Source organism: Micromesistius poutassou (genome assembly GCF_964030765.1).
Source record: "Micromesistius poutassou genome assembly, chromosome: 19".
Lineage (NCBI taxonomy): Eukaryota > Metazoa > Chordata > Actinopteri > Gadiformes > Gadidae > Micromesistius > Micromesistius poutassou.
In genome coordinates, this window is record NC_140289.1 from 14232066 (window position 1) to 14255439 (window position 23374).

General features: G+C 49.0%; 3 protein-coding genes across 4 annotated transcripts in view; all 3 read left to right on the plus strand.

Moving 5' to 3' along the window:
* Positions 1-8520, plus strand: part of lpgat1 (lysophosphatidylglycerol acyltransferase 1) — a 39071-nt gene extending 30551 nt beyond the window's left edge. Inside the window, exons 7-8 of the mRNA XM_084484108.1 lie at positions 4927-5033; positions 5152-8520. Of these exons, the coding sequence (XP_084340234.1) occupies positions 4927-5033; positions 5152-5303 (259 nt within the window). The 3' untranslated portion in view covers positions 5304-8520. The remainder of the gene's footprint in view (positions 1-4926; positions 5034-5151) is intronic.
* A 1905-nt stretch (positions 8521-10425) lies between these two features.
* Positions 10426-15003, plus strand: nek2 (NIMA-related kinase 2). The gene is made up of 9 exons (XM_084484187.1): positions 10426-10682; positions 10900-11117; positions 11429-11669; positions 12439-12521; positions 12628-12754; positions 13311-13539; positions 13875-13929; positions 14034-14110; positions 14448-15003. Exons 1-9 carry the CDS (start codon positions 10587-10589, stop codon positions 14648-14650), a joined length of 1329 nt encoding a protein of 442 aa, XP_084340313.1. The 5' UTR covers positions 10426-10586; the 3' UTR covers positions 14651-15003.
* Positions 15004-16135: 1132 nt separating this feature from the next.
* Positions 16136-21457, plus strand: slc30a1a (solute carrier family 30 member 1a). Of its 2 annotated transcripts, none has more exons than XM_084484138.1 (2): positions 16136-17100; positions 18734-21457. In XM_084484138.1, exons 1-2 carry the CDS (start codon positions 16488-16490, stop codon positions 19630-19632), a joined length of 1512 nt encoding a protein of 503 aa, XP_084340264.1. In that variant the 5' UTR covers positions 16136-16487; the 3' UTR covers positions 19633-21457. The 2 variants fall into 2 exon arrangements, with proteins under 2 accessions (XP_084340264.1, XP_084340265.1); XM_084484139.1 differs by having other exon boundaries at positions 16136-16974.
* Positions 21458-23374: the final 1917 nt, after the last annotated feature.

Here is a 23374-nt window from a genome sequence, read left to right on the forward strand (position 1 = left end):
TACACCTACCCCCTTCACCACCACCACCACCACCACCACCACCCCCCACCACCTCCACCACTCCCATTACCTCCACCATCACCATCCCCCACCACCAGCAGCACCACCACCTACCCCCCACCTCCACCACCACCACCATCACCATCCCCCACCACCACCACCACCACGGTGCCCTGCTACACCTACCTCCACCACCACCAATCCCATTACCCCCTCCACCTCCTCCACCACCACCACACCACCACCACGGAGCCCTGCTACACCTACCCCCTCCACCACCACCACCAATCCCATTACCCCCTCCACCTCCTCCACCACCACCACCATCCCCCACCACCACAGAGCCCTGCTACACCTACCCCCTCCACCACCACCACCAATCCCATTACCCCCTCCACCACCACCATCCCCACCACCACCTCTCTCATTACCCCCACCACCTCTCCTGGTGTAACAAATAAAACGGTGATGGGAAATCAAAAAAAAAATAGGCACACGCACAAACACACACACACACACACGGCAATACTTGTGTTTCTCTATCTCGGCACAATATTGACACTACATTGCAACGTTTCCATCGACTTCTACAAACCAGAGCGCAAGGCTTTTATTACTGGCAGCTGCTTGGCACGTGGTGGCCGTTAGCCTGTGGTCACATCATGTCTACTCCATTTCTCACTATATCTATTTCTTTATTTATCACACTACACAAGATGGCACCGTGGGTCACATGACCGTTGAGAGGGTAGGCCTGGGCGATATGGCTGAAGGACATGTCACGATATAACTTCATCATATTGATGGATATCGATAACTATTGAACATTTTAATGACCTAAAAAGACTAGGAGTTACCGTGCTGGATTTAAACACTTCTGTTCAACACTTAATACGACCTTCCACTGTTCATAAATAAATACTCCAATACAGCAATGAAAAACACTCAAATATTGTAAACAAGTATGGAACCGTGTTTGTGTAATCGATATATATTGAACATGTTTTATATTGTGATCAAAAGTATATCAGGATACGATAAGTTACTGTTTTATTGGCCTAGTGGAGGCCCTCCTCTGAGGAGGATTTAGACCGCTCAGTCACTCACTGGCCCCCCCCTCAGGGCCAGGCCCTCGTGGCGTTAACCCGGTACGAGGCCGGCCCCTTGCAGTGACGAGCGGAGCAGGCCGGGCTCAGCCCTCCGCCTCCTCAGATCTGGAAGCTGGGCCGTGTAGCGTGCTCTCCCGGCGTCGTCCTTCTCCTCTGTGCTCCAGGCGCCCACTGGCATCACACAGGGACCTCTGCATGAATATTTCAGCCAGAGGACCGCCCCCCCCCCCCCCCCCCCCCGCGCACGCAGCTATCGCTTTACATTAGCGGTGGTCGTTTAGCTGTTAAACCTACAGAGTTGGTTGCCATGGCAATCTGGTTCATGCATAGTGCATATTTGAACAGAAAGACACTGATGCGGAGGGGCTGGAGTCCAAACGAAAAATCACAAAGAAGCGCTACGTTTACGGGTTAATTAGCGGTGCCTGAGCTAGCAGACGCCAGCGTATCAGGTGGCCGGGGCGGAGAGAGGGAGCGCGGTGGCATGGTAACCTGGGCCTCTTGTAATCGTGCTCTCAGGTGACCACGTCAGCTTAGCCCGTTAAACTCTCTTCCCCCGATGCTGCTGCTTCCAGAGGCTTCCAACATGGCCTGCTAGAGCTCTTCAGGTAGTTCATGGTCGGGGCTACCGAGGTCACCCCCCCCCTCCCCCCCCACCCCCGCACAGTTAATGTACGACCAAATCTGCCCAACTTTACAGGAACAAAGCAAAGGTTTACTGATTCTGGCACTTGAGCTCTGCCAAAGATTAGTAATGAAAGCAATTATTGTCATATGGCTGAGTGATGAGTGGAACCAGGCCCGTGTCCACTGAAACGTGTGCCTCTTGAAGCTGGAGCCTGACCCATGGTATAACAAGATATCTCTTGTCTAGTCTATACTCCGTCTCTGGGATGTTAATTTAGTCTGACTGCTGGACAGACGTTCTGGAAGAGGGAATAGCCGCGTTCCGACTCAGGCTTCTGGGAGAGCAGCTCAGTGTTTTTGGCGACGCCGACTCACTGCGTTCCCCTCGCCGTCCGTCCCCCCACCGGAGCCTTTGTAGTGGCTTCCCAGCGGACTTCAAAGGTTCTTCGACACTTTTTCTTACGCAATTATTTAGCTCTGGATTATTTATTCTCGTACGTTCGATCGTCTGCTTGTCTCCGTCTGCTCTGCTTGTTCTTTTTTTTTTTTTTAAGTGGCTCTGTTTATGTTGTCGCTGGCTCGAGTTCAACGCACGACATGTCCCGCCGTAGTCGCACGTCGCTCTCACGTCGTATCGACCATGTCCAATCAGAACGCTCCCACCCCGAGGCAGGTACCACCTGAGCCGCTGACTGAGCCACTGAACGGTGGAGAGGAGCCTCTCTCCAGAGCCACACCCACAGCGGCTCACTACAGGGGGAGGGCCCGCAGTCGAATGGCGCCTGACGCCCCCAGAACGGCCTTGTTTGTCTCTTGGTGCTTCCTACTAGTGGTGGATTTCATGATTCGTTTGAATGAATCAGTTCGCGTTGGTCAGTTCGCCAAGAAGAGTCGTTCGTTCGTTCGTTCGTTCGTTCGTTCGTGTTTCCGGTAGCGGTGAATCATGGTTCTCAGTCACTGAGTCGGTCAGACTCGGCTCCTCCCTCGTTCTCATTCTCAAACGAATCACGATCGTGCAATGCTGCAAACGGTCATCAATCAACACAACATTAACTAAGTTCCTTTTAGCTGAGGAGCGCTTCATATTCGGAATCGGGATGTTGTTGCCCGGCTGGCTCTCGTGACGTCTCAGTTCTCGAGTCTTCACCGCTAAACAGTCAGTGAACGAACGGCGACTCGCGACTCAGCGACTAGTGGGTGGAGCTGGGAGTCGAGTCTCGGCGAACGAACGATACGAACGAACGGGGAATGAGGTCGGTTCGTTCGTGTTAAAGAGTCGTTCGTTCGAACTGATTCGTTCGCGAACGAGCCGTCACTACTTCCTTCCAGAACCACTTTCAACCCACAGGCTGCAGGTGGTTTGATGAGGTGACCAGAGCTTTGTCGTGTGAAGACGCGCCTCGGTTCTCCAGGCCCGGTGGCTCAGCATCAGAACGCACCCCCCCAGGTCAGAGGAGAACCCAGGCCGAGACGTGAGGGCCCCGGGGCCTCTGAGGTCTGTGTGGGGGGGTTCATCACCCAGAAGGTTCTGTTGAGTACCCTGGAAAAAGAGTTCTCGCGAGAGCACGCAAGTCACTCTGGGAACGAGCAATATAATCCCTCCCCGATTGCCCAAATCCAGAACATTAACCAATCACATCGGCGTATCTGATATAGGCGGGCCAGAAGCGTTGCTGTTTTACCGATCGGATACGGGTCTAATCTATTGGTTAGCTCCGCCGGTCTGGATACGTCACCCCTTGTATTCTTCTGATTGGTCGTAGTGTTAGCCAATTGTGATATTTTCAGATGCATGCTTGCCGCCCCTCGAGTTGAGCCATTTTCATCACTCGTTGCCGCACTCTACAGCTTTCTAGATGGGGCTGGATTTCCAGGCTATCTATTGAGGGCATTGACCCGCACAAACCGTTTACATTGGAAGATCCCTGAAATGACTTGTGGAAGTAGATGGATAAAGATCACCTTCACAATCTATATTGTATCACTCCATATGTGATTTCAGAGACCTCCTTGTGACCTCCAAGGTAGGTAGGTAGGTAGGTGTGTGTGTGTGTGTGTGTGTGTGTGTGTGTGTGTGTGTGTGTGTGTGTGTGTGTGTGTGTGTGTGTGTGTGTGTGTGTGTGTGTGTGTGTGTGTGTGTGTGAGTGAGTGTGTGAGACAGCCCCCCAGGGAGGGGGGGCTGTCACCTCTGTTTGAAGGTGAATAGGAGCCAGGCTTGTGTGTGTGTGTGTGTGTGCGCGGAGGCAACCCAGCCCACCTGGGACCCCTGCTGGCCGCTAAACGACACCGCGGCACCATTGATGGCACATGCTGACACCAGCGTTTATTCCTTTGTGTATTTACTGTACAGTTATGTCATCGCTGCGGTCTAGACATTAATAACGTCAGCTCCGTTACTATCGCCGTAGAACAGTTTGTCATCGTAAAAAATGAAACCTTTAATCTTGCTGGTAAGATATTCCTCCATCGCTGCCTGTGGCACATTAACACAGTCAGTCTGTAGTGGACGGGGCTCACTATCTGGCTTTTGAATAACTTGAGCATGGAATTATGTTCACCCTAAGAAAGAGTATTCAGGTACTCAAGTGGCAGGTTATTGGTCCACGTCTGTATGCCTGTTCCAGGAGTTCTTGCGGCCATATTCTTTCAGCATGCAGGAACATCGCTTCTTATGGTTGCGTTCCATGATCTCTGTTTTTAAAGATTCAGTACAATTATCTTTGAGCATGAGTGAAACAGTGACCGTACGAGTTGAGGAGACACTGCACTCTGGCCATTTAGTTTGGGTGTGTCCATGTCTGGGACCAGGACGGAGAGGACCGGGACGGAGAGGACCAGGCCTGAGGCCGCGTCCTCGTCTGCAGAGCTCCCGTCTCCTCCTCACATCCCAAAGGCCTGTTGGCTAATTAAGGCCTGAAAGAGCTGATGACACACACACACACACACACACACACACACACACACACACACACACACACACACACACACACAGAGAGAGAGACGACTCGGGTGATTGACTCTACTGTGAGATAGACCCAATCTGGCGCCCCCATAGTTTACACTATTGCTGCCTCCACACGACGGATCAATACACGCCGCTTGCACAGAGTAAGCACTCCAATAATCCTGCTTTCTCCTCCTCTCTCTCTCTCTCGCTCTCTCTCTCTCTCTCTCTCTCTCTCTCTCTCAGGGTGTACCCCATAAAGGAGGTTCCTGTGGACACAGAGCCCCTGACCGACTGGCTGTACCAGAGGTTTGTGGAGAAGGAGGATCTGCTGGCCCACTTCTACGCAACGGGTGGGTGGCCGTCTGTTATGTAACCCCGCACGCCTCGGCCGTAGAGGATGCTCCCTGAGGGCTGTCGGTGCGTCCGGGGGGCGGTCTCTAACCATCCCCTCCTCCCGTCCCCAAACAGGCTCCTTTCCTCCCGCCAAGGGTCAGAAGGAGATGCCTTCCCGGGCGATGACCCTGGACCCCGTGTGGCTGTGCTTCATCCAGTCGCTGGCGTTCGCCTCCGGCTACATGTGGTACCGGGTCCTCCAGTACGCGTACTGCTGCGTGTTCTGAGCCGCGGTCGCCAGGGCGACGGCCTCCAGAGGGACCATGGGAAAGACTCAGGATCAGTGGGATGCGTGGCCCAGTGTTGTACTAGCCCCCCCCCCCCCCACCACCACCCCCCACCACCTCCTACCCGACCCCGCCCGACCCCACCACCCCCCCCACCAGTCCTTCCCCAACGATGGATGAATGTACATTTGCGGGAAAAGCCGGAGAGACACTGGGGGGGGACATTGTAAAAGAAGTAAACTACACATGAATAACAAAATGAAAACCCACCCAAGCATCTTAAGCATCTTATAAGGTTGTTTAGACACACACAAGTACTGACTCTCACACGCCCCACCGCGCCCCCCCACCGGCCCCCCCCCGGCGGCCCGTCCTCCTCTCTCACACTTGTCGTCACAAGTCACGCTTTAATGTTTACATCTCCCCCCCTCCATCACACATGAGGCTCAGGACTCGCCCGGAGGTACTTTTTCGATTATCTCTCAATCTCCCTGGGCTTTACCCGTGGTAGTTTTACAGTTAAGTGTGTTTGATTGTGTGTGCATGTGTGTGTGTGTGTGTGTGCGTGCGTGTGTGTGCGTGTGTGTGTCCGTGTGCGTCTGTGTTCTGAAGTTAGTAAAAAGCGTACTGCCTGCCCTAGTCCGTCTGGGTCGGACCAGAAGAAGCCCCTGGATCCTGTCTCTGTCTCAGCCTGATGCCATCTGTATTGAGTGCGGCGGGGGCGACAGAGGCCCCCCCCCCCCGGTCGACCTGCGGGGGTCTCTTCATTGCACTAAGGATCCATACTGCCCACCCTGACGACCCCCCGCCCCCAGGGAGACAAACCCTCACCCCCCAGGGACACAAACCCTCACCCCCCAGGGAGACAAACCCTCACCCCCCAGGGAGACAAACCCTCACCCCCCAGGGACACAAACCCTCACCCCCCAGGGACACAAACCCTCACCCCCCAGGGAGACAAACCCTCACCCCCCAGGGAGACAAACCCTCACCCTGTAGCGGTTGAGGTTTTTTAATTGCTTTTAAAAGAAAAAGATCTCTCTCTCGCTCTCTCTCACTACAAACCTATTCCTCCCATCCGTTGTTGTCCTGTTGCCGAGGGCCCTAGTGTGTGTTGTGTCATACGCCTCGCTCTGAGGGGAGCAGGGAGGGCTCTTGTTTTGTTTACTGCCCGGCCCTGCTGTGGTCCTGAAGGGAAGCCGGCTCTCATGACGTCGGGTTCGGGCCCCGGGGCCGATGCCCGTGTTTCAGGCCCGTCCCTGGCAGTGGCGACGGGGGACGGGGGGGGGGGGAGCACTAGGACGGACCCCCCCCCCCCTCCCCCCCTCCATAATCAGTGGCCAACGACTGCATGACTTCACCGAGGGCAGAACTCTCCCCAGCTCCGATGTCCCGCTACCGGAGAAAGTCGCTACCCTCCCCCCCCCCGGACTGCAAAGGACCCCCTCCTCCTCCTCACACTCCCTGTACAAGTGTCAGCCCGACACACACACACACACACACACACACACACGCACACGCACTCCAAACCATGTGCAGCTACACAAATTAAGAGTAGCTGTCCGACTCAACACCTCGCCAGACCGAAGGCAGCGCCAGAGAGGATTCCTACCGGGAACGCCTAGTTTTACAAATATTTAAGCCATATGCTTAGTGTCGTTTAAGGGACGAGGACTACGGGGAAAGGAGGGTGGGCAAAAAAGGAAATGGATCATTCTTAATAGAAAAGCTTACCCTAATGTTCAGCATACTAAAACCTAGGTGTCAGTTCTGTAAATGTACAGCATAACCTGCCTATGTGAGTGAGTGTGTGTCTGTGTGTGAGAGCGTGTGCGTGCGTGCGTGGTTGTCTTTCAACACCCCCCCGCCCCCCCTCCCCAAACCAACCTGCTCCCTGTTTGTTTTTATTTTTGTTATCTATACAAATTAATGTTGTGTTGCTCTGTGGCGTCAGAGTGCGAGGACAGCTGAGCGTGGCGGAGTGGTTTCATTTGTTTTAAATTACTTGAAGCGTCGTACCCCTGTTATGGTATGTTTAATTTTGTACATAACAAAGAAGAGGAAGGATCTCTTTGTCTATCAGTGACTGCAAGGTTGTGTCACGCGTCGGCACTCAGCTTTTATTATTTCAGATTGTTTTTATTTTTTTAAATTATCATGAATGTTTTAAAAGAGAAAAAAAAGCAAGGTTTTCCCCTGTGTCCAGTGTTTTATCTTTCTCTTCTTGTTTTGGGGGGACACCCAACCAGGACGCTACTGTATGCCACACGAGGTCCGCTGTGAGAGACGGCCAGTCTCTTCGTCCAATGACACGCGGGCCCAGTTCAAAGTTAAGTCCCGCTCCCCTCCTACCCGCAGCCCCGAGCATCAAGTGAACCTCGTATCAAAGAGAGTGAAAACACTGATGAAGGCTTGTGCATGTAGGATTCTGTGGGATATCTTTGCTTTCCAGCTTGCCCCTAGAAACACGTTTGATGGCTATAGACTGTTAAGAGGCACCCCGCCACACAGCCTGGAGCCCAGACCCATGCAGCCAGTCTGCGTTCACTCTGATACGGGGCAGGGGGGGGAAGGCGGCGACCAACACTGGAACTGGGCCAGGAGAGGAAAGCAATAGTTGTTCCCCTTTTTTTTAGTTGTTTTAGTTTTATTTGGGGCGTTTTTGTAAAGGGAAGTTCACACAGGGCCTAGCAATGATGCGGCGATGTTGTATTGAAAGTCAATGTGAAAGGTTTGCACCCTGCTCTCCGGACGAGCAGCGGGAGGAACCGCCTCCAGGGAGGGGGAGACCCAGTGGATCCATGAATGCAATGAGGCTGCATTGAAGCCCACCCCTCCCCTCTCAGGGGGAGTATACATATAGGAGCTGTGTATGAAGTGCAGAGGGCTACCTGACCAGGTAGATGTGAACCCCTTTTCGGGGCTAGACTGAGACGTGTCTATTCGTCCTGCCACCCTGAGATGTTCCCCGGTATGAATAGGAGATGCCACAAGTTGTTTATTTTCCATTTTTCTTTCCAAGGCCACTTTTCCAAAGAAGGCAGAGATGGTGGGCAGAGGGATGTTTTTCCTAGATATGGTTTTAGGAAATGAACACAATAGAAATTAAAAACAAATGATACTAGAATTGTCTGTAATTTTTCCATTTTGTACTTCTCCTTTAATTCCTAGCTACACAGCCATTTTACAACACAAAGACCTTGTGCTGGAATAAAACATCAAAATGATCTTAACTGTCCATCTTTGTTTTTGTGTGTGTGTGTGTGTGTGTGTGTGTGTCCCAGCTTCCCACCATTTAACAAAATATTTCATTCAAAGTGCCTTAAGGCGAGGCTAAGAGCAATGAAATCATACAATGTATTTGCATGAAGAGATCATTATAACGGCTACATGGCTTCCTAGTTAATTAAACGATGCGCCTTGGCACCGTGGCATGGCTCACGGGCCTCGATCGAGTTCCCACATCCTCATTTACCGCTGTGCGTCTCCCAGAACCTGTCTCCAGGTAACTGAAACGTGTGTTTGCTCTGCTCCGTGGCTGTTGTTTAAACCTGGGTCGGTGTCTGTCACTAACCGCCAGCTTACTCCACGGTGCTCTGATTTCAGCCTGGGAAACCGGAACCCGGTCGGCCTGCACCGCTCAGTGCATCACCTCTCTAGGAGCAAGTGAGGGCTCTTTAACGTTGATGCATATCCCAGCACACACAACTCTCTTATTATACACAATGCGTTAACATTGTATAAGACACCTAATAAAAGGCTAATTTGTGTTTGCATGCGTCAAAATATAGTATTAAAACTGCCCCTAAGCTTAAAACTAATCAACCGTGACGTCGGCTTGTCACCACACTAGACGGCTGAGAGTACGGAGGACCCTTAGAGCCAATAACCTCTTGGAGACGTCGCGATACCACGACATGAACGGGGCCTGACGCACAAGTGTGGACATGGAATCGTCTGCGGGAGAAGCGGGTGGTGGACGGCGTCCCCTCCTGACACGAGGAGGAACACTGGGAAGCGTCCATCTGCGCCAGGGATGGCCAGGGTGACCCGCAAACGTGATCCAGAAATAGCCTCTGTGCTCTCGGCCAGGCAGCTGAATGTCACCTAACCCCCACCCCCTCTCTCCTTCCCTCCTCGAGTGCTTCGATGGCGAACGTGTAAGCCTGCGGGGATCACGTTGTGGATGGACACGGTCGTGTTCTTCCATCAAAGGCGTGTATTGTGTGTAGGTCCACAGCAGGTACACAGGTACACGACCCTGCAGGTCTGCTGCCGACCCCTAGCCCAACGTGTGTGTGTGTGTGTGTGTGTGTGTGTGTGTGTGTGTGTGTGTGTGTGTGTGTGTGTGTGTGTGTGTGTGTTCGGTGTAATATGTGGATCTTTTTCTCATTCTTTGTAAATTTTGATCCAAATAAAAGCATTTAGATGTGTGTGACCAAATGGAAAATCTAAGTAGGCCTACTTACTGATGATTTCCACAACGAACAACCAAAACACTACACTATAACTATTAGGCTTCTCCATCTTCCCCAAGGCATTGAGACTTTGGCGCTATTGGTGGGCCTCCTGCTCACAACATGGACTCTTCTCGATAATAAATTAAGCACTTACCATCCTCATTTTTTATCCTTTTTTTGATCGCTGTTTGATATTGAATGGTAATAGTGATGAACTTTAATTTGCAAGACTAACTTTAACTCAATACACAAATAATGTTTCGGAAGTATTTTAAGTATGCTTGACAATAACAGACTGCATCAAGGCAATCAAGATACAAAGAACGGGAAATACCATTTTAATCACTTTCCGGTAGGCCTAAAGTGTGTTTTATTTATTTATTTTAAACAACGATGAGCCTTAACAATGACGTCATTCGCTGATCCTGGGCAGGTAAAGGTGTGCGTGTTATTGCTGCCACCTAGTGGACAGAAATATGAGCTCGCGTGAAATACCCGCTCAACTCTCGCGGTATCAGCTGCTCGCAACCTGGCAACTGTATGGCTGCAGTAGCCAATCAAGATTCAGCTCCACTCGAGAAAGAGCCAATCAGCGTAGAGAGTTCAGGCACCAGTTTAAAAACAGCGTTTCTGTTTTGTTTTCGGCAACGATCGCATGCCTGTTTGCGACTCCATTATCATAATCTAAACAATTGGTTTAATCCAACATCCACTGGATTTAAGATTGATACGTTAAGGCGTTTTCTGGTATATTGGGCCAAACTAAAGTCCAGGGTAACTAAATAGCCTTTCTTAAGGTGCCGTCGGTTGATAAACAGTCAGCATGCCTTCTCGTGTTGAGGACTACGAAGTCTTGTATACGATAGGATCTGGCTCTTATGGCAAATGTCAGAAAATAAGAAGGAAGTCGGACGAAAAGGTGAGAACCAATGCTGTGTTATATCCGTATTTCAACGTGGATACCATCCACATTATGTGTCTGAATGCACCAGTCAATAACCTGTTCACATCAAGCAATCATTGTCAATAATGGTTTCCATTACTGTGAGCACGTATACAACAGTTCCCGAATTGTCGACGGTGCACCCTGCAAATATCCGCAAGGTTTTTCTCTTGTGTACCTGTGTCACCTTCAGCTTCTGGTGTGGAAAGAGCTTGACTACGGAACCATGGGCGAGAACGAAAAGCAAATGCTCGTCTCAGAGGTTAACCTCTTGCGGGAACTTAAGCATCCAAACATAGTGCGGTACTACGACCGCATCATCGACAGGACGAACACCACGCTGTACATCGTCATGGAGTACTGTGAAGGCGGCGACCTCTCCACCCTTGTCGCTAGGTGCATCAAGGAAAGGTGAGGGATGGTTGTGTTGCTGGGGTTTTCATCTCGAGGCCTATATTGCCCTCACCTGATGCAATACACCAGGTGTACTCAATCAATGGTCATCACTTCTCAAATATAATTTCTTCATCAAATAAAAAAGAGGTACTCAAATAGTCTGTTATGAACATAACACTACTACACTTCTTGTCTATAATGTAGTGTGTAACTTAGGACTGTATTTTTGTTGTAGATATTTCATGTCCAACACATCAATTAAGACGTTTTCCCTTTCATTGTATGTGCATCTGAGCTCTGTGTGTGCGTGCCGCCCCTCTGTCCAGGCGCTATCTGGAGGAGCAGTTTGTCCTGCGGGTCATGGCTCAGCTCATGCTGGCCCTGAAGGAGTGCCACCGGCGCAGTGACGGGGGCGCCACCGTGCTGCACCGCGACCTGAAGCCCGCCAACATCTTCCTGGACGTCAAGCAGAATGTCAAGCTGGGAGACTTTGGACTTGCTAGGATCCTGAACCACGACACCAGTTTCGCAAAGACCTTTGTCGGCACGCCGTACTACATGTCTCCTGTGAGTGGCCTATCAGTCCCGTGAGGTGCAGCAGTTCAATTTTTTTTTTTTTTTTTCTCTCCTTAAAAGTAAATTCATGTGACTTGACAAAACACTACATGTGTCACAACTGCTGAGCTGCAGGGAACTGGACAATCTTGTTGAGCACTTTGTCACCCAGGAGAAATAATTGCTGTTTAAAAGCTTGAAACTTGAGCTGGGGCAATGACCTCCTATCGGCAACCACAGAAACAAAAGCCTTTCATCGCGTGTACACTTGAATTTGGACGTTTTATATCCTTGTCACAAAATAGATGGTTATACATCTACCAAACTGAATCAATGGTTCACTCATTAGGGGTCAGTTTAGTTTAGATTCTTGTTAACATCTGGCTTACAAAGTCAATGTTGATCCATATGCTTAGGGCAGGTGTGGCAAAAAGAATGCTGAAATGTTTCATTTCCCTCTGAATTCAATACCCAGTGAAAGCTGAGACGCTCTCCTTCTGCCTTTTCTTTGTGACAAGGTAGAACATTGTATTTTTTAATATTGGGCAAGTAACACGTTAATAATCTTGTCTATTCTTTAATGTTTGAACAAGGCCTTTTTGGATTTCTCCTGTGTTCTGTTTACCCAGTCCTTAACTGACATTATCTAACATTCTCCAACTATTTCACAAGACTAAAGTCAACAGTTCTTGGCAACTGTTGTTTGTCTTCCATGTCAAAATAAGGAATAAAAAAAATACCCAGTACTTTAGCTCAATATCACTGCTTTTTTGTTTCTCAGGAACAAATCAACCGGATGTCGTACAACGAGAAGTCCGACATTTGGTCTCTCGGCTGTTTGCTGTATGAACTTTGTGCTCTATCGTAAGTTTTTTTTTCTCGCTCTTTATATGGTTCTCTAGGATGTGACATGGTATAGGATGTGGGTTGTAATATTGATGGGTGCCGTGTGTCTTTTGTGCCCATTTAGACCTCCTTTCACTGCTTACAACCAGAAGGAGCTGGCAGAGAAGATCCGAAAGGGCCAGTTCACAAGGATCCCCTACCGATACTCTGATGGGCTGAACACACTGCTGACCCGAATGCTCCATTTAAAGGTTTGCTATTATGGGCAAATGGGACAGCACCAAGACCATGTTCTCATACCAATGTATAATGCTGTCCAAAACATGGAAGTATATTCCATGGCCAAGTAGCGATCCGATGCATTAATGACCAGTCGTAAAAACCATTAGTCTGATTGAATTCTGTTTCTGGGATGAATTAAAGTACCCATCTAATCGATGGATTGACCCGCTCTCTGCCTCTTCAGTGAGCCAACGTTCCCTATATCAGCATCTTGAGTCATAGGGCCATAGGGCCATAGGGTCATAGGGTCATAGGGCCTGTCCCAATTCTCTCCCTTCCCCTAGATTTGAGCCCTAATCCTAGATTTTGCGCGTTCCCGCGCAGGGGTAGGGTGTCCCAATACTTAAGGGAGCAAGGTGCTGTTTTTCCTTTAAAATCAACCCTTGAATGTTAGCCAGCTCGGTAGCTGACTTGCAGCTAAGGGCACCCGAGGCAAGTGTTCTTGTTAAGGGGAGAGAAGTGGGACTGGACCATAGACTGAATTTGGCCTCTCGTGTTCACTGGTTTGTGGCGGTGCCTTGGCAGGACTACCTGAGGCCTTCGGTGGAGTCCATCCTCCAGAGCAGCCTGCTGGCCCAGACGGTGGGGGAGGAGCGGCGGAAGGCGCAGGTGCGCCTCCGCAGGAAGTCCACCGAGTGCGTGGCCGCCGCGCCCCGGGTCTCCACGCCGGAGCCGGCCTCGGAGCTCCGGCTCAAGGAGCAGGTCTTACGAGACCGGGAGCAGGCCCTCAAGGAACGGGAGGAGAGGCTGGAGCGTGAGTGGGCTTCGCCTGAGTGTGTGTGTGTGTGTGTGTGTGTGTGTGTGTGTGTGTGTGTGTGTATATCAAATGTCTCTGTGAGACTCTGCATAGCCGCATTACTACCAGGCCTGCGTTGGTGAAAAACACTGGGCGGTGGGGAACCAATCCTGATGTTGTGTGGCATTTCCAAGATGGAGGTCATCCATGCTATGGCAGGATTCGTTTGCAGCTTTGGTCCAGGCTTGAGTATCACACACAATTAGTTGTATAAAATGGCTGTTAATTGCGGCTACCTCCTCCTGTTTTCATGTGTTTTGGGGGTTTCTCTGGTCTCATCTCTTTAATGGCAGAGCGGGAGCAGGAGCTGTGTGTCCGTGAACGACTGTCTGACGTGAAGCTTGCGAGGTAAATAGAAGCTTTTTTTCTTGAGCTCAGGTCCAAACTCTTCCACAGTTCTTATGGGATGCTCTGATCATCCAACCTAACTATCGCCTTGTTGATGCTTTCAGAGCGGAGAGTTTGCTGAAGAACTACAACCTCTTGCGGCAAGCGAAGGGCCTGGCGGGGCTGTACTCTAAAGAGATAGGTACGAGCCCGGCACGACGAGCGCTGGAGCCCCTGAACCTAGACAAGAATTGAGCCAGAGCGTTGTCCATTAATTATACCTGTGGTTGGTTGGGGGGGGGGGTGTTAACGTGATGTCATGTTTGTTTTTATATACTTTTAAACCATGTAAATAAAGATTTTATTTTGTAAATACATGTGGCAAACATTGGGTGGGAGTGCATTGAGAAGAGTCTTCCCATTGTGGCGGTGGCTACATGTTTGTGTTAGACGGAGTCTCTTGAAGACTCTGGATCAATTGAATACGGTTCCACACAAACCTCCACACCAGTAACTCCCCCTAACTGTCTCGGTCCTAGATCTGGACGAGGACTGTTCCCCTGGCAAGAAAAAGGTCCACTTTGCAAGACACAGTCAGGAGAACCAGGGCCCCGGCGGCCGAGACTCCCTGCGCGGCGGCCAGGAGCTGGTCCTGAAGAAGAGGCTGCAGGCCGACGCCCAGGCCCTGGGGGAGGTGGAGCGGGCGTACCAAAGGAGCAGGCAGTTCCTGGGGATCCGCTAAGACCAGAGCACCAGGATAACAATGTGAAGACTGCTGAAGCAAATCACAGGGCCCCGGGCTACTGCGACGGGGGACTTGTTTTGACCTTTATTTATTTGTAACATAGGACCTTAGTGGTGAAGACGGTACACAAGACTGAACCCAAATAATTTCACATTTCAATGTTGGAAGTTTTCTTTCTTTTTTTTGAACCCATTGTGTGCTTGTGTCTGTGGTTGACTCATGTAGTGTTGAATGACAATCTCCAGCTTTGTAGGCCTTTTTGTCAATATTGGTTTTATTATCGGTGTTGGTTGGATTTATATTCAGAGAGTGTGTGTGTGTGTATGTGGTTTCCATTAAAGGCAGCTAGAATGTTTCACTTGTAAATAAAGCCTTTCCATTATGAATGGTCTACCAGAATTAACCTAACCAAATGAATTGGTGTCATGTACAAAATAATCTAACTGATTCTCTAATTTTAAATTCCAGGTATTGTTCCTTATATTACGACACAAGAGTAGTAGCGTACACCACTATAACCGAATACAACGAAACCCTTATCTACCATAGGGGGGCAACAATTACCATCTGACGAGTCAATTAATCACTTGGTGAAACTCAGGCCCTTTTTATCAAAGGACTCTCATTATTAACAATATTGTGGATTGCTTATAGCCGGGAAAAAAGTATGCAAAGAATGATAAGATGATCGATAGCAATCACATCTATCAAAATCCCCTTGGAAACAAAAGTATCGCAAGTGCACGATAAGGCCTGATATCCAAGTGAGCAATCATGTGTGTTTGTTTCGGTATATGCAACAGCAATATACATTAAGCACTTCTTAATACAGTATATTTACCTTTTAATATAGCCTACGTATTGAGATATCGAACAGATACCTCCTTTTTAAAAATGCAATACTTGGTGGATAATTACAATCGATACGACTCGAAACCACAGATGTTTAAATCAAAATTATGACATAACATTTATATTACAACATTATATAATAAAAAAAAAATGAATTTCCCGAAAAGATCAAGAAAGAATTGATCAATCCGTCTATAAAGTAGAGCTACATTTCATTATATATTTATGTAAAACTAAACTGTTTAATGCAAAGTCAAAAAACTATGGTTGTAACCGTATCATAGATCACTATTTAATGTTAATTAGGACCTTTTACACTACGAATGGAGAACATTATTACTGTATGACGGCCCTGTGATGCAGCATTTGCCATATTGGGCCGGATTTCCCGCCCAATCTGGCAACACAAATCTGGCCCAATCTGGCAACACTGTTTGTTAGACGCGTTGCGTGCAGAAGCGCATAGCAACCCTGTCGTCCGGGTGGTTCGTCCCAACCATCAGGGGCGACGGACCAATCACCTACCAGCTAGCGTCCTACCAGCCAATGGTGAACGACCTGGGCGTGTCCGTTGCATTACCCAGTTCCGTGTGGAAAGTTTACCGGCTCGGGTGCAAAGTTTCAGCCGTCTGCAAACGGGTGAGCAGCGGCCAGCGATTCTGGAATATACCGGCGCTGACTAAGGTCTACATAAGTCGTCGGACTTTTCGTCTGTGGTCCTTCATTCATCCGTGACTGAATGAAGGCGTGTTTGTCTGACCGATCAGCCGGAGGACGCGGCGGTCCGCGGAGGCGCTAGGGTAACAATACGCTTTGTGTCGCCCGCTAGCGGAGTTAGCTCGGACCCACCGCGGCTAGCGAGCGGATGCTCCGGTAAACTGGTCGAAATCTGCACGAAAACGGTCGAATTAGTCGGATCACCGGTAGGTTAAAAAAAACAACCCCGCTCGTCGTCCCGTCGCTCGCTCCCCGGTGTTTGAAGATGGCTTGTGAGCCCAACAGTGTGCGGCTGCTCTGCATGCTCTCGCTGACGTTCGGGTTCTTCATCGTGGAGGTGGTCGTCAGTCGGATCACTTCGTCTCTGGCGATGCTGTCGGATTCTTTCCACATGCTGTCGGATGTTATAGCGCTGCTGGTGGCTCTGGTCGCCCTGCGATTCGCCGAGAAGACCCAGGCGACCAACAAGAACACCTTCGGCTGGATCCGGGCGGAGGTGATGGGGGCGCTGGTGAACGCGGTGTTCCTCACGGCGCTGTGCTTCACCATCATCCTGGAGGCGATCGAGCGCTTCACCGAGCCCAACGAGATCGACAGCCCCTACATCGTGATCGGGGTCGGTGCCGCGGGGCTCCTGGTCAACCTCCTCGGGCTGTGCTTGTTCCACGGACATGCGGGAGGTGGACACGGCCACTCGCACGGCGGTGGGGGACACGGGCACTCGCACGGCGGCGGCGGTGGACACTCTCATGGTAAGAACAAGACGGGTAAAATCTGCAAGTCTGAAAAACCAAACTCCTCGTCGTCCGAGACGAACACCCTGGTTGTGGTCGACCACAACAGTCCAAATGGGGTCAACGCAGAGAACCGTGGATACGGTAAGCCCAAAAGGGTTTTTTCCTTTTTCATCATTATGATGTATGATGTAATAAACCATACATTGAAGGCGTTCTCTTTGTCAAGCAAGAACGGCAGTTTTAGATATTGGTATTTTACTAATCTAGTCTAATCATGTGATTTGCACACAAAATACAATTCAACCCATAACTATCCATTTCAACAACTCTAAGTCCTCTTTTAAACGTTGAGGACCACACAGACATGACTGTGAGAGGAGAAACTCATTGTTGCTTTTTATAGTTTCTTTGGAGTTGTGGACAAAAAGGATTAGCCGAATAAGGCTGTGTTGCACACTGTTAAATAACTGTTGGTTTGATATTTGTCGCGGAACTTGTTTTTCACCTTATTTTTTTGAGATACACAATAGTTGATAAATGATTGTAATAATGCAGGTGAATATGATGTCTTGTATTGCAATAGAACCATGGAACATTTGGCAGGGAAAGAATATGTTAAACCACCCTTATGATAAATATAATAATATTGGTAATGCATTTGTAATGCATTTGTTCCTGTTCCCAAGATGGGAACATCTTGGAACATCCCAAGATGGGAACAGGAACAATAACATGAACAGCCTTATCATATTTAAAAACCGGTTGAACCGTAACAGTACTCCAAACTGGCTTATTCTCAGTCTCTTATTTGAAGGATTCAGCTGGTTCTGTGAAGGCCCCAGGTTACTTGTGTCTACCGGTATGTCCATACCTTAAATCAGCCATGATTGTAGTTCAATCCACTGCTTCTCCGATACTGGGCATCTGGCGATCCATTGACCTCCATTATATTCCACACTATTGTTTAGCAGCTCCCGTAGCGATATCTCGTTTTGTCCAACACAAGTAAACAAACTATCCTGGCTAGGTAGCTTTTTCCAATAGTTCCCACAAACAAACAAATCCAAAAACTTTGTAGATTGTGGTTACACACTACTGGGCATGCTCATGCACTTTAGACGGCACTTCAGATTCTAAGTGAAGACGCGTTATAGGTCTGCGTTATAGGTCGTGTTGTAACTCTGAATTCTCAGTGCAGAGCAACATTTAAATAAGCTGTGAGGGAAAGTGTCAAAGTGTAGTGTCTTCTTCATCTGAATCAAAATGTGCTCAGTTATCAGAAAAATGTACACAACTTCCAATTTTTAGTAGCATTGGACGTAAAACTGCTCGCTTCCCTGGCTCCAACACAGAATGCTAGTCCTGTGTTCCAACCAGTTAAAAAAAACACACTCGGTTGGTGGGAGAATAAGTCACCCCCGTGACTTATTGAAATGTTGCTCTGCGTTCAGGATTCAGAATTATCGCACCGTCTATAAAACAGCCTCTGTCTTGCTTGGAATTCCAACTGCCTCAGTCTTAAAGTCTGGGCAAGTAAACACAGTTGTTTTGTTCATTTTTTTTGTTCATAAACTTGTTGTTTTGTTCATTTGTACTTACTTGGGGCGAACAAAACAAAGAGTCATCTATGGGTCGCGACTAAACAATTTTTTGGAACATGCTCCAGTATAAAGCTACAATTAAACATTAATTATTAAATGTTGTGCCTGCAAACATGTTTGGTTTGTTAATACAATGAACCACACTCACTCACCCCACCCCCCCCCCCACCTAGACTTCAGCGGCACGGAGCTGCAGACCAACGGCAGCCCGCTGTACGACGACATTGACCACAGCTCGGCCGCGCAGCTCAACATGCGCGGCGTCTTCCTCCACGTGCTGGGGGACGCCCTGGGCTCGGTCATCGTGGTGGTCAACGCCCTCATCTTCACCTTCGTGTGGCAGCCCTGCCTGCCCGACGAGGCCTGCTTCAACCCCTGCATCGACAGCCACAGCACGGACCACCAGCACGTCAACCAGTCCCTGGTGGCCCTGTCGGACCCCGGCGCCTACCGCATGGCCGGCCCCTGCTGGGTGCTGTACCTGGACCCCACCCTGTGCATCATGATGGTGGGCATCCTGCTGTACACCACCTACCCGCTGCTGAAGGAGTCGGCGCTCATCCTGCTGCAGACGGTGCCCAAGCAGATCGACATGACCCGGCTCAACGAGGACCTGCTCGGCCTGGAGGGCGTGCTGGCCATCCACGAGCTGCACATCTGGCAGCTGGCCGGCAGCCGCATCATCGCCACGGCGCACATCAAGTGCCACGACCCCACGGCCTACATGGACGTGGCCAAGCGCATCAAGGACTTCTTCCACGACGAGGGCATCCACGCCACCACCATCCAGCCCGAGTTCGTCACCTTCAGCTCGGACTCGCGTGACTCCCTGTGCGAGCTGTCCTGCCGGACTCAGTGCGCTCCCAAGCTGTGCTGCGGCTCCGCCGACAAGGCGGCCGAGAAGAAGGCGGCGGCGGCGGCCGACGACGACGACGGGCTCCGGGAGGTCAGCCCCGCCACCCTGGAGGTCATCAGCGAGGACCCGGAGCAGGCCGCCGCCCTGCCGCTGGTCGTCATGCCGGAGCCCGCCGCCGCCGCCGCCGTCGCCCGGGAGGTGGAGTCGTCTCTGTGAGACGGCGGTCCGAGGTCCGGCGGTCAGGGGGGGCCGACGCAGCGGAGCGGCCGGGGCAAGGAAAACCCGTTGGGTTGAAAGAAAAGAAAAAAAGGAAGTTGTCGGGCGACTTGTTGTCTGCCTTCTAGTTTTTATTTTTTTTTTGTGTGTGTGTGTGTGTGTGTGTGAGCGGTTTTCCTGTCAACTTGTACCTGCAACTAGATTGGTATAAGGAGTCCGGATTACTGCCCTGACATGGAAGTCTATTTTCAATGTCTTGGTTTATTTTTTTAGCCCTACTGCTGGACCCCCCCCCCCTCCCTTCACTTGACCAACATCACCCCCCTTGGTCTCTCTCTTGTATTATGTGGGCTCAGCAGTCCAGGTGGTGAGGATTGCATGTGTCAGGCGTTCCCCTGCCCTATTGCCCCCCGAGTGGGAGGGGTGAAGTCTGCACAAAGTGCCAATGTCCTCTAATTCTCTCTCTCTCCCAACACCATGTGCTGGAGTGTTATCTTGTTCCCATGGTGGTTTTTTCTCTATTGTCCTTGGTGCCAAAGCTGTTCACTGCAAGCATCGAAGGGACGGCGCCAACGTCCCTGTACAGAGAGGGTTGATATTACAAAAGAGAAGTCAAACACTACTAATGCAAGTCGGAGCACTCACTCGTCAGGCGTCTCCTCTCCCCCTGAGCGGCGGGCTGGTCGCTGGAGGAGCTGTAATTCCTCCTCTTCTCTCCACGCAGGCTCGAGACAACTCGGCCGCCAGCCCCAAACTGAAGCATATTGTATTGCTTAATAATTTATGTATTTAAGTTACGAGTTTTGATCTAAAATCTCCTTTTGATGACATTTACTTTGGAAAGAGAATGTTTAGTAAATCATTTTGTCGTGAAACTCTTATTTCAAATGTTGTTGTTTTTTGTTTGTTTTTTTACAGCGCTATTATTTTTCTGACTGATGTTCTTGACTCATTTGGGGGTCATGAGATGTTCACGCTGGTCTCCCGTTGCCTTTTTAAAGCAAAGAAACTGGGAGAGAGCACTGCATACACTGCGTACACTGCGTACAGTGCAGTGCACCGGGCGCGTGTCGGCCGGCAGAAAAGTATTGGAGGTTTGACACCTTGTGAGCCAGAGGAGTCGGTCAATGCTGGATCTATTCCTTCAGTGTCTATTCTGTATTTCTATTATTATTTTGTGACACTTCCTCCTCCATAACTGTTTTTTTTTTTTTTTATAATGTGAAGGGACCTCGTCAAAATCCACAATGTGTACGTTTTGTTGTTTTTCCTGATGCTTTGTCTCAGGCTTTGCATGATTAGAGGCTGGCTCTATATACATACCTAAGAAGGTTGGCCCTGGATGCTGCTTCGCCAGGGGCATCACGGGGTCCATGTCTGTTCGTAGTGAGCATCCCCATAGCATTACCTCTCAGGCTGTTTGTTAATTTGTGACTTGTGGCCTTTTGAAATAGTAAAGAGATAAAAATACTGCAGACGTTCCATTCTATTCATTTTAAAGTTTGAATCACCATAGACGGTGAATCAAGAGATGCATTTCAGATTTCCACTCCGATACATGTGTATGCAATGTAGGCATATAATGGGGAAATGTATTTTGATGCGTTCCTTCCTTTGTAATATTTGGTTACTATTATTCTATGTATATTGAGACTTTGAGCTCTCTGTGCAAAATGGAAAAATAAAAAATGTTGGGTTTTCTTTTTTTGGATATTTTAGATATGTCAACTGGTGAGAAGCTAGTCGTGCTTTTGATAAATATATATTCAATACCTGTTCAATGTGTCATTGTGTAATAAAGAAAAGATGGCTGTTTGGTACAGCAGCTACGTTTACATCTTGTGTTGTCTTATTCATGTTTGGATTCTGGCAGACCTAATGAGTCATAATCAACCACTACCAAGATAAAGACACACAGGCTCTATTTAAATTGCAGTTTGCTAGTATAGGACTCGATATCTATCCACCAAATGAGACAAAACAAAAATTACTGACAGAAAATTACTAGAATATAAACATCACAACTGGTGTTCTATCATCTCAGGGGAGAGAACACCAGTTGTGATGTTTATATTCTAGTAATTTTGAATAGTGAGAAAACAAAATAAAACTAATAAAACAAAGCTTTCAGAGTTCCCCAAGCGAGACTCCCGAAACGGTCCTGATGGAGGAGAGTGATGCTTGTGTTCCCCGCAGGCCATGGAAGTGGGGGCTGACAGCCAGTAGCCTATAGCTATATAGCCCATAGACACCCATATAGCTATAGGCTACTGGCTGTCAGCCCCCACTTCCATGGCCTGGGGTTACTTATGCAAGGGGCCCGGAGGGCATTCCACACTATGACCAGCCAGCACCATAGCGGCCTCTCTTTTTTTTTTTCTTTTCTTTTTTACCCAGCATTCCTTAGCATAGCTTTCCCTGCTCCCTGTCGCCTCTCATTACACACACAAACAGACAATAAGGACAGAGAGCAGCGCATGCCAGGAGTTGCAGTGTGCACCTTTCAAAGAGAGAGAGAGAAACAGAGGGGGTAACAATGGAGGGGTCCACTGTAGGCCCAGGGCTGGTTTGTTTGTTTCTGAACCAAAAACGTTGTTGGTGGCGAGTTACTCATTTGTATACACAGACGCAAAAGCCACTGTGCGGCTTAGCCCGGCCCCCCGCACATCAAGGTTCATATCCATTTAGTGCCAGAGTGAACTGACCCTAACGCACACCTAAGCCCCCGCCGTGAAGGGGAGGCGTTCAGGCGGTTGTGTTAAACCCCACCACCCCATCCTCTACTTACTGGACTGGACTTGTTGGAGAGTCCTCATGGGTCCTTATGGGTGAGACATATGCCGTGGCTGCTCCAGCTGATCTCCGGATCGATCTTGATCTCTCTCCAATGTTTTTCTATGGCGCCCATCCCTCCCCCGCCCCTCCCCTGGGCCCTGAGAGAGAGAGAGAGAGAGGGGGTCGCTGCTGGAGTCTCCTCTCCAGTCTCCAGTCTCTCACATCAGCCAACAACGTTCTTTCGCCAAGGTCATAAAGTTCAATGTGTAGGTGTAGTAAAAAAAAACTAAGTTAATTTGATAGTAATTGTTTTCAAACACATTTTATTAGAAAATAGTCATTAATTGTCAGCAATTAGATAATAAACCAACCTAATCAATGTTAATTTTTAATCAAGGTTTTGTTTGTCTGCTTGAATAGCCCCCGGAACCAACTGAATGTTATCAGTTGTCATAAATTGTTGTCTCTTTGCTTCACTTCACCAATCTCCATTTCCTCTCTTATCAAGAATCAACAGCCGCCTTATTAAGGGACATTTATTATCGTCAGTATGAAAACGTAAAGGTCACGGTGATCTCTTAACTGTGTGCGAAGAGACAAGGGCTGTGACACGTCAAACAAAACGCGGTTGACATCAGTCTACCTCGACCTAGTGGGTAGTAATTGGGAGTAAAAAAGTAGGGCACGTGATTTCATTCACTAGGATTTGATTGGATCTTGCTAAAGTGACAAAACCCATTAACCATGTCTAATGTTGGTCTGTTCCCGATTTATTAATGTGAGGTGATGAAATGATTTGTGAAAGGAGTTTAAAAATACATCAGCTGAAGAGGAAAATATATATATATTCAAATGTAAGATGACAAAAGAAAATTAAGAAAATGTAATAGAAGAATAGTGTCCCTAGGGGAAGAGTATGGATAAGGTGTGCATTTCATTTTCCTTTTATTAATTATTATTAATATTA